This window comes from Takifugu flavidus, chromosome 21, assembly GCF_003711565.1.
Source record: "Takifugu flavidus isolate HTHZ2018 chromosome 21, ASM371156v2, whole genome shotgun sequence".
Classification (NCBI taxonomy): domain Eukaryota; kingdom Metazoa; phylum Chordata; class Actinopteri; order Tetraodontiformes; family Tetraodontidae; genus Takifugu; species Takifugu flavidus.
In genome coordinates this window covers 6,964,896-6,977,735 of record NC_079540.1, presented here as the reverse complement: position 1 = coordinate 6,977,735, position 12,840 = coordinate 6,964,896, and the positions used below count along the sequence as shown (strand labels likewise).

Here is a 12,840-nt window from a genome sequence, read left to right as displayed (position 1 = left end):
GGAAGGAAGGAGGGAAGGAAGGAAGGAAGGAGGGAAGGAAGGAGGGAAGGAAGGAAGGAGGGAAGGAAGGAGGGAAGGAAGGAAGGAGGGAAGGAAGAAAGGAGGGAAGGAGGGAAGGAAGGAAGGAGGGAAGGAAGGAATGAAGGAAGGAAGGAGGGAAGAAAGGAAGGAAGGAAGGAGGGAAGGAAGGAAGGAGGGAATGAAGGAAGGAAGGAGGGAAGGAAGGAAGGAAGGAGGGAAGGAAGGAAGGAAGGAAGGAGGGAAGGAACGAGGGAAGGAAGGAAGGAGGGAAGGAAGGAGGGAAGGAAGGTGGGAAGGAAGGAAGGAAGGAAGGAAGGTAGATAGATAGATAGATAGATAGATAGATAGATAGATAGATAGATAGATAGATAGATAGATAGATAGATAGATAGATAGATAGATAGATAGAAAGAAAGAAAGAAACTACAGCAGTTTTTACCCTAAATTTTGGAAGAAACTTGGCCAGTTTGTGGTTGATCTGAAAACTCGTCCACATCGTGATGATGTGACCGTTCCTGTTGTCCACCATTAAACTATAATTCACCCAAACCAACTCAACAATAATTGTGTAACATTTATGTTGTCATTTTATTTCTATTTTATTCTATATTTATGTATATCTGCTTATAACGTTCTAATCTTATCTGAATTTATTTATTCTGTTTCTACACTTTGCTACTACAGTTCAGTTTCCCTATGGGGATGAATAAAGTACATCTTAATCTTAAAGTTTTTCCGTCCTGATAGAGTTGATCAGGGAACTCCCTCGTCCAACCTGTTGTGTTTGGAACAGTTGGGGCGGGAATCCCACCAAACCGGATAAAGCTTTTCTTTCTAACTGGCCAGATAAGGAAGATAATCTGCATCGGGTTTCCTTTTAAGTATGTAAAAGGTTCTCTGCTTTGCTATTCATCCATAAAGAAAGAACAAACCAAAAATGTCCCCTGTGTTGGGCCAGAATAATCTGTAAATAAGATCTCTGATTAATCAGAGTAACAGATGCAAATTTAGCTGCTATTGTTAACGAACACAATGGATAAATTCTGAGGAAGTTCCCAGAAATGTCCAACATTCCCATATACGGTTCAAAGGAACTCCTGCCGGGGAAAAGAGGCCCAACCTCGTGGGGGTGTGACTTCACGGCTATATATCTGACCGGAGCGAACAGGTCTCGGTCTGAGGTGTTGCAGTGTTGGAAAGTCCCAATTACCTCACACCAGCTGGACGGACCGGCACCGGGTGGACGGACCGGCACCGGGTGGACGGGCAGGAAACCCAGAACTGAACCGGTAAGATGATGGAAACCTTAGTGATGACAGGAGATTCACAGGTTCCATTTCTGTGTTATCTCTGTTTTAAAAATGGATTCTGGTGTGAAAAGCTGCCTTTTGAGTGAAACTGAAGTCGAATCAGAAAATGGCTAAGAACTCGACTCTTGTTGCACATTTTTATGCTTAAGCTTATCTGCTGAGAGCAGATAAGCTTAAGCCGGCTGCCGGCCAACACCCTTCTCTTAAAAGGACAAAGCAAACATTGCTCCATGATCACCTTTGGCCACCTTTGCTACACCAAGGTTTCATTGTGATGTAATTCCCAATAAGCCTCAACAGTGGGTTTCTCTGTGATGTCATTTTCATTCCCAGTCCCTGATACACAGCAGGAGTAGACAGATGTGTCAGCAGATGTGAACCCTTCAACATCATGGATGTTACGCAATAACGAAAGTCCTCCGTGTGACCCAAAGGTGACAGGAGAAAGTCAATATAGGGTTCGCCTTTGAATTTTCATTTATATTCTCATCTGTGAATGTGTTCTTCATTCCTAAATACATGATGGGCCACTTCAGTAAAAACCTTTATCTCAGGGAGCTCTGTGACATTTGCATATTATATCTCCGGAAAAACTTGATTCAAATTTTAATGTGAAGAAAGAGTTTGTCATGGTGCTTCATTTAACTGTGACCTGAATTATGTGAACGTATGCTTACATTACAAATCAGCATTTTAAAGGTTTTTTTTAACACTTGTATATTCTTATATATATTAAGGCCAGTTTAAATTTTTACATCAGAGTTTAAATGTTTACATATTACAGCTGACACCTGCTTTAAAATCAACTGTATTCATTTAAATTAGATACTAAATATAGTCTGTAAACAATACAAAGGGACCTTTTCATTCCCTTTATGGGCAGTAATATAATATTGCATATTATTGGATGCAGAATGATGATAAGGAGATCAACAGGCTGTGATAAATCTTGAATGGTTATTTAACATCTTAAAAAAACATTTATGAAGTGGGTGTACTGTATGAAATAGCTGTTACACACAGAGATAACGTAGTCCTGCATTTCTGCTGCTGTTGGACAAACAGAAGGAAGCTGCTTCAGATAAGCAGGCCAGGACTTCATAGCAGTCACGTCTCACCTTTGGTGCATAACGAATGCGTATGACAGCATTTACAGTCTCACTGAAACATTCGCTAAAACATTTGAAAGATCATGTTTTTAGAAGGGGAAAATAGAGAAGAAGAAGAAAAAGAAAGTGACTGTCAATGTTCCCTTACACCTGCCTTCACAGCCTTTATTCCTGAGAGCGTTACGTTCACACCAGAGGGTGACATGCTTCATCAGTGGGTTAGGGTTAGGGATTGTAGCTCAATAACTAACCCTAACCTATTAGGGTTAGGGATTGTAGCTCAATAACTAACCCTAACCTATTAGGGTTAGGGATTGTAGCTCAATAACTAACCCTAACCTATTAGGGTTAGGGATTGTAGCTCAATAACTAACCCTAACCTATTAGGGTTAGGGATTGTAGCTCAATAACTAACCTTTAATCTCCACCTTGAGCGGTCGCCTGTCCCAGGCAATAAAAAGGAAAGTTTACCGTTGGGATGGTGCCGTCCTGATCAGGACCGATGACGGCTCTCTTTTAGGTGCATTTTTATAAATTGTCGGTTGGCTTTTTGAAGTTCTTTATGGAGGGTGGACTTTTGTCTCATTCACACCCCAGATCAGGACCACAGTGACCCTTAACATTCTGCTGGAACAATGAGGCAACTGTTCTCTTTGGAATATTCAGTAAATACATTTATTAGAAACCCTCTCCAGATGATCACTTGATACGGTCCTGTCTCTGAGCAGTGGAAGCAGTTTATAAGTGTGTGTGTGTGTGTGTGTGTGTGTGTGTGTGTGCGTGTGTGTGTGTCCTATCAAAATAATCCTTTCAAATGATGTCCAAAAACATCTACCATGGTTGGACTGCAGTTAGATTAAATGGAAGACCCCCACTGCTAAAGTTCAACCCTCATGGGAGAGACTCTGTTTCTGGAAATAATTGCTTTTTTCTTTTTCCTGATTTTTTCAATACATTTTTAAAGTAAAATATGGAAAAATTTTGTTTTTACTTTCCGATTTTTTTGTTTTGTTTTTGTAGCATAAATCAGAAAGTTCAAGGTTTTACGTGTGTTTGCATGCATGTGCGCGAGAATACTTGACTTTTGTTTTACGTCGCTACCATTTTAACAATGGATCATGAGACCACATTTGTTGATAAACAAACACATATGTGGTCACTGACAGGCAAACGTGACAAACCCGATGTTTCCTGGTGAGGTGCTTTTAACATTTGCCCCCATACTTTTTTCTTTTTGCAAAATCTTATATCAATGATTTTCCTGTATGTATCAAGTCAATTTAAATTGTATGATTCAATTTGTTGATTCATTGATTATATCACATAAATCACATGTTATAATGCTGAACTGTAATATGTTAACAGTAACAATCTTGCAGTTAATAAATCTATAGCATTGGTTCTATATTAGAAATGGAAAATGCTGTGGAAAAAATAAGACATAATAGGATCTGATAAGAGATTTTGAATTTAGGAATGAGCTTTTCTTGCCTTTATGGTAGCTCAAGGATTAAGTTTAGTCATACATTGTCTTTTTTCCTGAATTTTGCAATAATTAGAGCCTTCTATATACTGTGTGTATGTAATTATTGAAATAATGGTCTTTTACAGTATTTTTGTAAGTATTGTAATGGCTAGAAAGGGATAATAGATAACACTCATACATTGCTGCTTATTATTTCAGACTTTCATACGTCCCGAGCTCTGACGACAGAAAACTGTCCTTGGCCTTTGTCCTGGGTTTCTGGCTGCCAAGTAAGTTCTGCCAAGTGATGGTTTGCATTTAAATACTCATTTTATTTATTTAACCAAAGAAAGTTCCAGAAAACGTCCTGTAGCAAACAGAAATCATTATCATATGCTGTACTTTCTCAGCTATTGTCTACTCACATTTAGAGGTGGTTTTTTTAAACACCATACATCAAAAAGTATGTCAGCATTGTTGCAGATTTTGAGGTATACTACATTTACAAAGTTATCATAAGACTTTTAAAAATATATACTATAGCCAGTCCACTGTGCGTTTCTCTCGTTCATGTATGTGTGAATGTGTGTATGTGTGTGTGTGTGTGTGTGTGGGGTGTGTGGGTGTGTGTGTGTGTGTGTGTGCGTGTGTGTGTGTCCTATCAAAATAATCCTTTCAAATGATGTCCAAAAACATCTACCATGGTTGGACTGCAGTTAGATTAAATGGAAGACCCCCACTGCTAAAGTTCAACCCTCATGGGAGAGACTCTGTTTCTGGAAATAATTGCTTTTTTCTTTTTCCTGATTTTTTCAATACATTTTTAAAGTAAAATATGGAAAAATTTTGTTTTTACTTTCCGATTTTTTTGTTTTGTTTTTGTAGCATAAATCAGAAAGTTCAAGGTTTTACGTGTGTTTGCATGCATGTGCGCGAGAATACTTGACTTTTGTTTTACGTCGCTACCATTTTAACAATGGATCATGAGACCACATTTGTTGATAAACAAACACATATGTGGTCACTGACAGGCAAACGTGACAAACCCGATGTTTCCTGGTGAGGTGCTTTTAACATTTGCCCCCATACTTTTTTCTTTTTGCAAAATCTTATATCAATGATTTTCCTGTATGTATCAAGTCAATTTAAATTGTATGATTCAATTTGTTGATTCATTGATTATATCACATAAATCACATGTTATAATGCTGAACTGTAATATGTTAACAGTAACAATCTTGCAGTTAATAAATCTATAGCATTGGTTCTATATTAGAAATGGAAAATGCTGTGGAAAAAATAAGACATAATAGGATCTGATAAGAGATTTTGAATTTAGGAATGAGCTTTTCTTGCCTTTATGGTAGCTCAAGGATTAAGTTTAGTCATACATTGTCTTTTTTCCTGAATTTTGCAATAATTAGAGCCTTCTATATACTGTGTGTATGTAATTATTGAAATAATGGTCTTTTACAGTATTTTTGTAAGTATTGTAATGGCTAGAAAGGGATAATAGATAACACTCATACATTGCTGCTTATTATTTCAGACTTTCATACGTCCCGAGCTCTGACGACAGAAAACTGTCCTTGGCCTTTGTCCTGGGTTTCTGGCTGCCAAGTAAGTTCTGCCAAGTGATGGTTTGCATTTAAATACTCATTTTATTTATTTAACCAAAGAAAGTTCCAGAAAACGTCCTGTAGCAAACAGAAATCATTATCATATGCTGTACTTTCTCAGCTATTGTCTACTCACATTTAGAGGTGGTTTTTTTAAACACCATACATCAAAAAGTATGTCAGCATTGTTGCAGATTTTGAGGTATACTACATTTACAAAGTTATCATAAGACTTTTAAAAATATATACTATAGCCAGTCCACTGTGCGTTTCTCTCGTTCATGTATGTGTGAATGTGTGTATGTGTGTGTGTGTGTGTGTGGGGTGTGTGGGTGTGTGTGTGTGTGTGTGTGGGGGGGGGGGGGGGGGGGGGGCACGCGTGATGATGATATGACATCGCATTTGTGGATCGCGGTGTTTTATCTTGAAAACTGTTACATGAAAAATGACGAGATTGTTCTCGTCATTTCTTCGTTTGACTTCGCGACTCGCGCCCTGCAGCGATCGTTTGTGTTCCGCGCGCGCGCGCACGCACGCTGGTGACACGCTAGTTCCGCTGAAACCCGCCCAGGCTTCGCAGATTTGCAGGGTGCGGCTCCGACAGGCAGAAGTGAAGGAATGTGTGAACGATCTCGCGATATTACCACTTTTAGTGGATAAACCCAGCCACAAAATAAGACATTAAAATATTTCCTCCATCTTGATGAGTAGGATACAACTTTGTTCTCCAAGGTAGTTTTCTCTGTCAACTGGACTGGGTTTCTTCTCTTGAAGACGTTTCGCCTTCTATCCAGAAGGCTTCTTCAGTTCTGAAATCGCTGGGGGGAGAGCTTGAAAATATAGCCCCTGTGGACCATTTGCATGCTAATGATCCGGGTGGTCACCTGAGAGTCGTTAGCAGGGTCGTTGGTCGGGTCGTTCACCTAGTTTCTGTTGAGGTGTCTCCCCTTTGTCTGCTGGGTCACATGGTGATGAGTCACTGGGTCTCCTGGAATGGTGTGAATGTTTGTTTTGCTGTTGGAAGGAGTGGAGGAATGCATTGTTGTGGGTGATAGGAAGTGCCTCAGGCCACCACCTCTGTTCAAGGATGGTTTCTCCAATTTAACATGGATGGCTTCCTTGACCCCCCTCTCAAACCAGCGGTCTTCTCTGGCCAGTATCCTTACTTGGCTGTCCTCAAAGGAGTGCCCACTCTCCTTTAAGTGTAAGTGGACTGCTGAATCCTGACCCGAAGAGGTGGCACGTCTGTGTTGTGCCATTCTTCTGTGGAGAGGTTGTTTGGTTTCCCCAATGTACAGTTCCTTGCATTCCTCCTGGCACTGTACAGCATAAACAACATTACTTTGTTTGGGTCTTGGTGTCTTGTCCTTTGGGTGTACTAACCTCTGTCTGAGAGTGTTGCTGGGTTTGAAATGAACCGGTATGTCGTGTTTCTGGAGGATCCTCCTAAACTTCTCAGAGACTCCGGACAGGTAGGGGATGGAAACGCTGCGGCGTTTGTTTCTCTCCTCCTCTCCTTTGCTGGGGTCTGGCTTTCTTGAGGTCCTGGTGAAGGCCCAGTCTGGGTAGCCACATGTTGAGAGCTGTCTTAATGTGGTCCTGTTCCTTCTTCCTGCCTTGGGATGTGGTGGGTATTTCTCTGGCCCGGTGTTGGAGAGTTCTGATCACTCCCAGCTTGTGTTCCAGTGGGTGGTGAGAGTCAAACTGGAGGTACTGGTCGGTATGTGTAGGTTTCCTGTAGACTTCATAGGTGAGGTTTCTGTCCTCAGTGATCTTGACAGCACAGTCCAGAAAGGCCAGACTGTCACCCGGGAAGTGAAAAGTCTAAAGTTCTAAAAGGAAACATGTGCGTGCAAAATAGCCATTTTAGCATTGATGTAATTTTGATTATTCAGTATATTAAGACCTCATTGGAAATAGAAAGCCATTTTATTTTAGACGTAATATTTCAGCTAGTTACTGTACTGTCTCTCTGTCATGCAGCTTCCTAGGCCAAGATGGACTCCATTAATCAATACACTGGGGTGAAGAAAAATGGTCGCTCTCACACAAACCTTCACAGTCCTTTGGCTGGAATATTGCTGGAGAAGACAAAGGAGAAGTTATCAATATATGATGCCATGAAAAAACGTCTTCTTAAACCAGGCACAGCACTAGCTCTGCTTGAAGCACAAGCTGCTACAGTGGGCATCATAGACCCAATAAGAAATTGCATATTTACCATAGCTGATGCTATCAAAGAAGGGGTCGTGGGACCAGAGTTAAAAGAGAAACTCCTCATTGCAGAGAAAGCAATCTCAGGCTATACAGACCCCTACACTAAACAAAAGATATCTGTCTACCAAGCTATGCAAAAAGACTTAATCCCACAAGATTATGGACTGAGGCTCCTAGAGGCACAGATAGCAACATATGGCCTGTTTGATCCTGTTGAAAAAACAAATATTTCACTTGAATCTGCAATTCAAAAAGGCTACTATGAAAAGGATCTGCTTACCAACCAGATATCAGAGCTCAGTGTGTATTATAATCCCAACACACAAGAAAATCTTGACTATATGAGCCTTTTAAAAGCATCCACTCTGGAGTCTGAAACAGGCCTGTTGCTCCTTCCAGTTTGTGTCGCTTTTAAAGGTCTGCGAAGAGGTATTTCCTCCACTCAGCTCCTTGAATCAAAGATTATTGATAAAAAAATATATGATGATCTACAGAATGGAGACACAACAATGCAGGATGTGATGTTAATTGAGACTGTGAGAGAATATCTGGAAGGTAAAGGCAGTATTGCTGGTATTGCTGTGATGTCATCCAATGAAAAAATGAGCATTTATCAAGCTATGAAGGAGGGTTTACTGATGCCCGGTACAGCACTTGTTCTCCTGGAGGCCCAAGCAGCAACTGGATACATAATTGATCCCATAGAAAATAAAAAGTTTACCGTAGATGAGGCGATCAAAAATGGAGTTATTGGCCCAGAATATCATGCAAAGCTGCAATCTTCTGAAAGAGCAGTAACTGGTTACAAAGACCCATATTCAGGTGAAACTATATCTTTATTTCAAGCATTGACAAAAGACCTCATTGTGAAGGACCATGGGATCCGCCTTCTAGAGGCACAAATTGCTACTGGGGGCATAATAGACCCAATAAACAGTCACCGAGTTCCCATAGAGGTGGCCTTCAAGAGAGGTTATTTCAATGAAGAAATGAAAAGAATACTGCAGGATTCAAGTGATGACACGAAAGGATTTTTTGATCCAAACACACAAGACAACCTAACTTATCTTCAGCTAATGGAAAGATGTGTTATTGACCCCATCACTGGATTGTGCCTCCTTCCTCTTCTTGACAAGTCCAACAGACTGAATGATAACTTCATTGACTACAAAACAAAAATGGTCTTCAAAAAGGAAAAAGGAAAAATGACATGTGGGAAGTATATGGGCGTGGAAGCATCTTTGTGGGAACTTCTCATGTCAGAATACTTCAATGAACAGCAGAGGAGAGACATCATTCAACGATACAGAGAAGGCAAGTCCAGCATCAAAGCAATCATGACCATGGTTGTGGAAATGATTGACAAGTCTGTAGAAAAAACAAAAGTGATATTTGAAGGCATCAGAGAAACGGTCACTGCTAATCAACTTGTTGAGGCAGATATAATGAGTCAAAAGGTCCTGGAGGATCTGAGAAAGGGAAAAATATCAGTACAGGAGGTGACAGACGATGAAAACATCAACATGTACCTAAAAGGGAAAGACAGTATTGCAGGTATTTTGCTTCCGGATTCTCAAATCATGACCATCTACCAGGCCAGGCAAAAAGGTTTGCTGATGCCAGGAACTGCCCTGGTTTTACTGGAGGCACAGGCAGCAACAGGATTTATTATTGACCCAGTGGGAAACAGAAAGTTTTCAGTGGATGATGCTGTCAAAGCTAAGATTGTAGGAGCTGATGTCTGTCAGAAGCTGCGCTCAGCTGAAAAAGCAGTCACTGGATATAAAGATCCATATGACGGCAAAATAATTTCTTTGTTTCAGGCTATGCAAAAAGATCTCATTCTTAAAGAACATGGAATTCGACTCTTGGAGGCACAAATTGCCACTGGTGGCATTATAGACCCAGTCAACAGTCACCGCATTCCTGTCCACGTGGCCTATAAGAGAGGATACTTTAATGAAGAAATGAACCAGATCCTGAATGATCCAAGTGATGACACCAAAGGATTTTTTGACCCCAACACCTTTGAAAATCTTACGTATTTACAGCTTATAGCCAGATGTGTCACTGATCCTGGTACTGGTCTGTGTCTCTTACCACTTAAAAACAAAAGGAAGATTAACATAGATAATATTAGAGGAAGATTTGAAGCATTAACGGTTTCTGTTGGGTACGGCAGATTCAAAGACAAGCACACGTCACTATGGGAGCTCATCAACTCTGAATATCTCACTGAGGACAAAAGGCAGGAGTTGTTCAGGCTCTTCATGTCCAGGAAAATAACGACTGACCAACTTATTGTCACAGTTGTAAAGATCATTGAGTGCAAAGATATTAAACAGCAAAAAGAACTCACCTTTAAAGGTCTTAGAGGAGAAATCTCTGTATTGGACCTTTTAGAACTTGAAATCTTGGATGAAAAAACATACAACGATTTGATCAGTGGAAAGATCACAACCACTGATGTGATGGAAATGGACAGTGTGAAAGTTTACCTAAAAGGAAAAAGTTGTGTGGCTGGAGTGATACTGCAACCATCAAATCAAACACTAAGCATTTATGAAGCTCAGAAAATGGGCATTCTCACACCTGGAACTGCCCTTTGTCTTCTTGAAGCACAAGCAGCTACAGGCTCTATAGTTGATCCTTTGAAAAACAAAAAGCTTACAGTGGAGGAAGCTCTAAAAGCAAATCTAATTGGCCCACAGCTGTATGAAAATCTTCTCTCTGCAGAGAAAGCAGTAACTGGTTACACAGATCCATACACTAATCAAAAGATCTCTCTTTTCCATGCCTTGAAAAAGGACCTAATAGTCAAAAAACATGCCATTCGTTTACTTGAGGCTCAAATTGCAACTGGTGGTATTATCGATCCTTTCAAATGTCTTCATTTACCCCTTGAGGTTGCATATAGAAAAGGCTTTTTTGATGAAGAGCTTAATCAAATCCTTCTGGACCCAAATGATGACACAAAAGGCTTTTTCGACCCTAAAACACAAGACAATTTAACATATATGGAAATGTTGAGTAGATGCATCAAGGATCAGAAAACTGGACTGCTTCTCTTCCCACTGAACGAAACAAGAAAATCTGAGGGAACAGGGATACAAATGTATCCTGAGAGAGAGATTAAACAAACGTTTACAAGGACTTCTGTGAGCATAACTGTTGGAAATATAGAAAAAGCTTTTTCCCTGTGGGAATTGATTCACTCTGGGTACTTCACCGAGGACCAGTGTCTTGAAATTTTGGAAAAATACAGAACAAGGAAGGTAACCATAGAAACCATAATCACACTAGTGGTTTCTACCATTAATGAATTGGAGAAAAGTAAAACTTCCAAATCAGTAATGGGCCTGCGAAAGCCGGTCTCCATAGAGAAGCTACTGGATTACCATATTATTGATACTGACACATACAGAAAGGTGAAAGATGGAGAGCTCAATTTGGATGCATTAGCTCAAAATCACCAGGTGAACAGATATATAAAGGGGACAGGAAGCATTGCTGGAGTTAAGGTGTATCCATCTCAGAAAATAATGAGCATAAATGAAGCCAAAAAAGAAGATCTATTGACACATGGTAATGCATTGTTACTTTTGGAGGCACAGGCTGCTACAGGTTGGATAATCGATCCAAGTAAAAACAAGTTTCACTCTGTTGAAGAAGCAGCAAAAGAGAAAATATTTGGACCAGAAATGCATGAGCCCCTTCTATTAGCTGAACGAGCTGCTACTGGCTATAAAGATCCATATACAGATGCAAAAATTTCATTGTATGAAGCCATGACAGAAAAGCTGATTGAAAGAAAACATGGCATTCGTCTTCTTGAGGTACAGATTGCAACTGGTGGTGTAATCGACCCAAACCAAAGTCTCAGATTGCCGATTGAAGTAGCCATTAAAAAAGGCTACATTGACGAGGAAATAAGGAAAATTGTGTTAGATCCTACAGATGAGTCAAAAGGATTTTATGATCCAAATACCAAAGAAAACATTTCTTACCATGACCTAATCAAGTGCTGTGAGAGAGATCCTCAAACTGGGCTACTACTTTTACCCCTGCACAAAGAAGAAACCTGTGTGTTTCGAACTGATGAAGCAATAGAGCAGGCATTCAAGAAGAAAACACTCACAATGAATGTTGGAAAGTTTAAAAACAAAGAAGTGACTTTATGGGAAATTTTTCTGTCTGAGTACATCTCAAAACAAAAAAGGGAGCAGCTTTTGCAACAATACAAAATGGGAGACATGAAATTAGATGAGATCATTGAAATAATTACAGTAATCATTACAGAAGTATCATCAAAAGAAAGAAAGTTCAAAGGACTGAGAAAACAAGTTTCAGCCAGTGAGTTGTATGAGTCAAAGATTATTTCAAAGGACCTTTTCACAAAGATTATTGAAGGGAAAGTAACAGAAGAAAATGTGAGCAAAATGGAATCAATCCAAAAGTACCTTGGAGCAACAAACTGTATATCTGGTGTAAAAGTTGAATCAACAAAGAAAGTGATGAGTATCTATGAAGCCAAAACCAAAGGTCTTCTGACTCCTGGGACAAGCCTGGTTTTGTTAGAGGCACAGGCTGCCACAGGATTTGTCATTGACCCTGTGAACAACAAAAAACTTACAGTGGAAGAAGCTGTCACCCAAGGTGTTGTTGGCCAGGAATGGAAAAACAAACTGCTTTCAGCAGAAAGAGCTGTTACTGGGTACAAAGATCCTTACACAGGAAACACAATTTCTTTGTTCCAGGCCTTGAAAAAAGACCTCATTGTCAAAGATCATGGAATTCGACTTCTTGAAGCCCAAATCGCCACAGGTGGCATCATTGACCAGTACACAGTCACAGAGTTCCTGTACAAGTGGCTTATGCAAGAGGATACTTTGACGAAGAAATGAACCAGATTCTGTCTGATCCAGATGACGATACCAAAGGTTTCTTGATCCCAACACTCAGGAGAACCTCACCTACCTCCAGCTGGTCGAGAGATGTGTCACAGATCCCGCCACGGGTCTTAGCCTACTGGTCATTGTTAGAAAAGGTGAGGTTTATTTCTTTGTTGATGAAGCTACAAAGCTTGTTCTAAAATCTAC

General features: G+C 40.1%; 2 protein-coding genes across 2 annotated transcripts in view; both read left to right on the top strand.

Moving 5' to 3' along the window:
* Positions 1–1,026: 1,026 nt before the first annotated feature.
* Positions 1,027–12,800, top strand: LOC130518534 (epiplakin-like). Its single transcript, XM_057021209.1, has 3 exons — positions 1,027–1,310; positions 4,125–4,195; positions 7,508–12,800. The coding sequence occupies exon 3, from the start codon at positions 7,522–7,524 to the stop codon at positions 12,643–12,645; it is 5,124 nt and encodes a 1,707-aa protein (XP_056877189.1). The 5' UTR covers positions 1,027–1,310; positions 4,125–4,195; positions 7,508–7,521; the 3' UTR covers positions 12,646–12,800.
* The window catches only part of eppk1 (epiplakin 1), a 17,619-nt gene continuing 17,445 nt past the window's right edge, over positions 12,667–12,840 (top strand). The window contains 1 exon segment of the mRNA XM_057021529.1: positions 12,667–12,681. Within this exon segment, the coding sequence (XP_056877509.1) occupies positions 12,667–12,681 (15 nt within the window).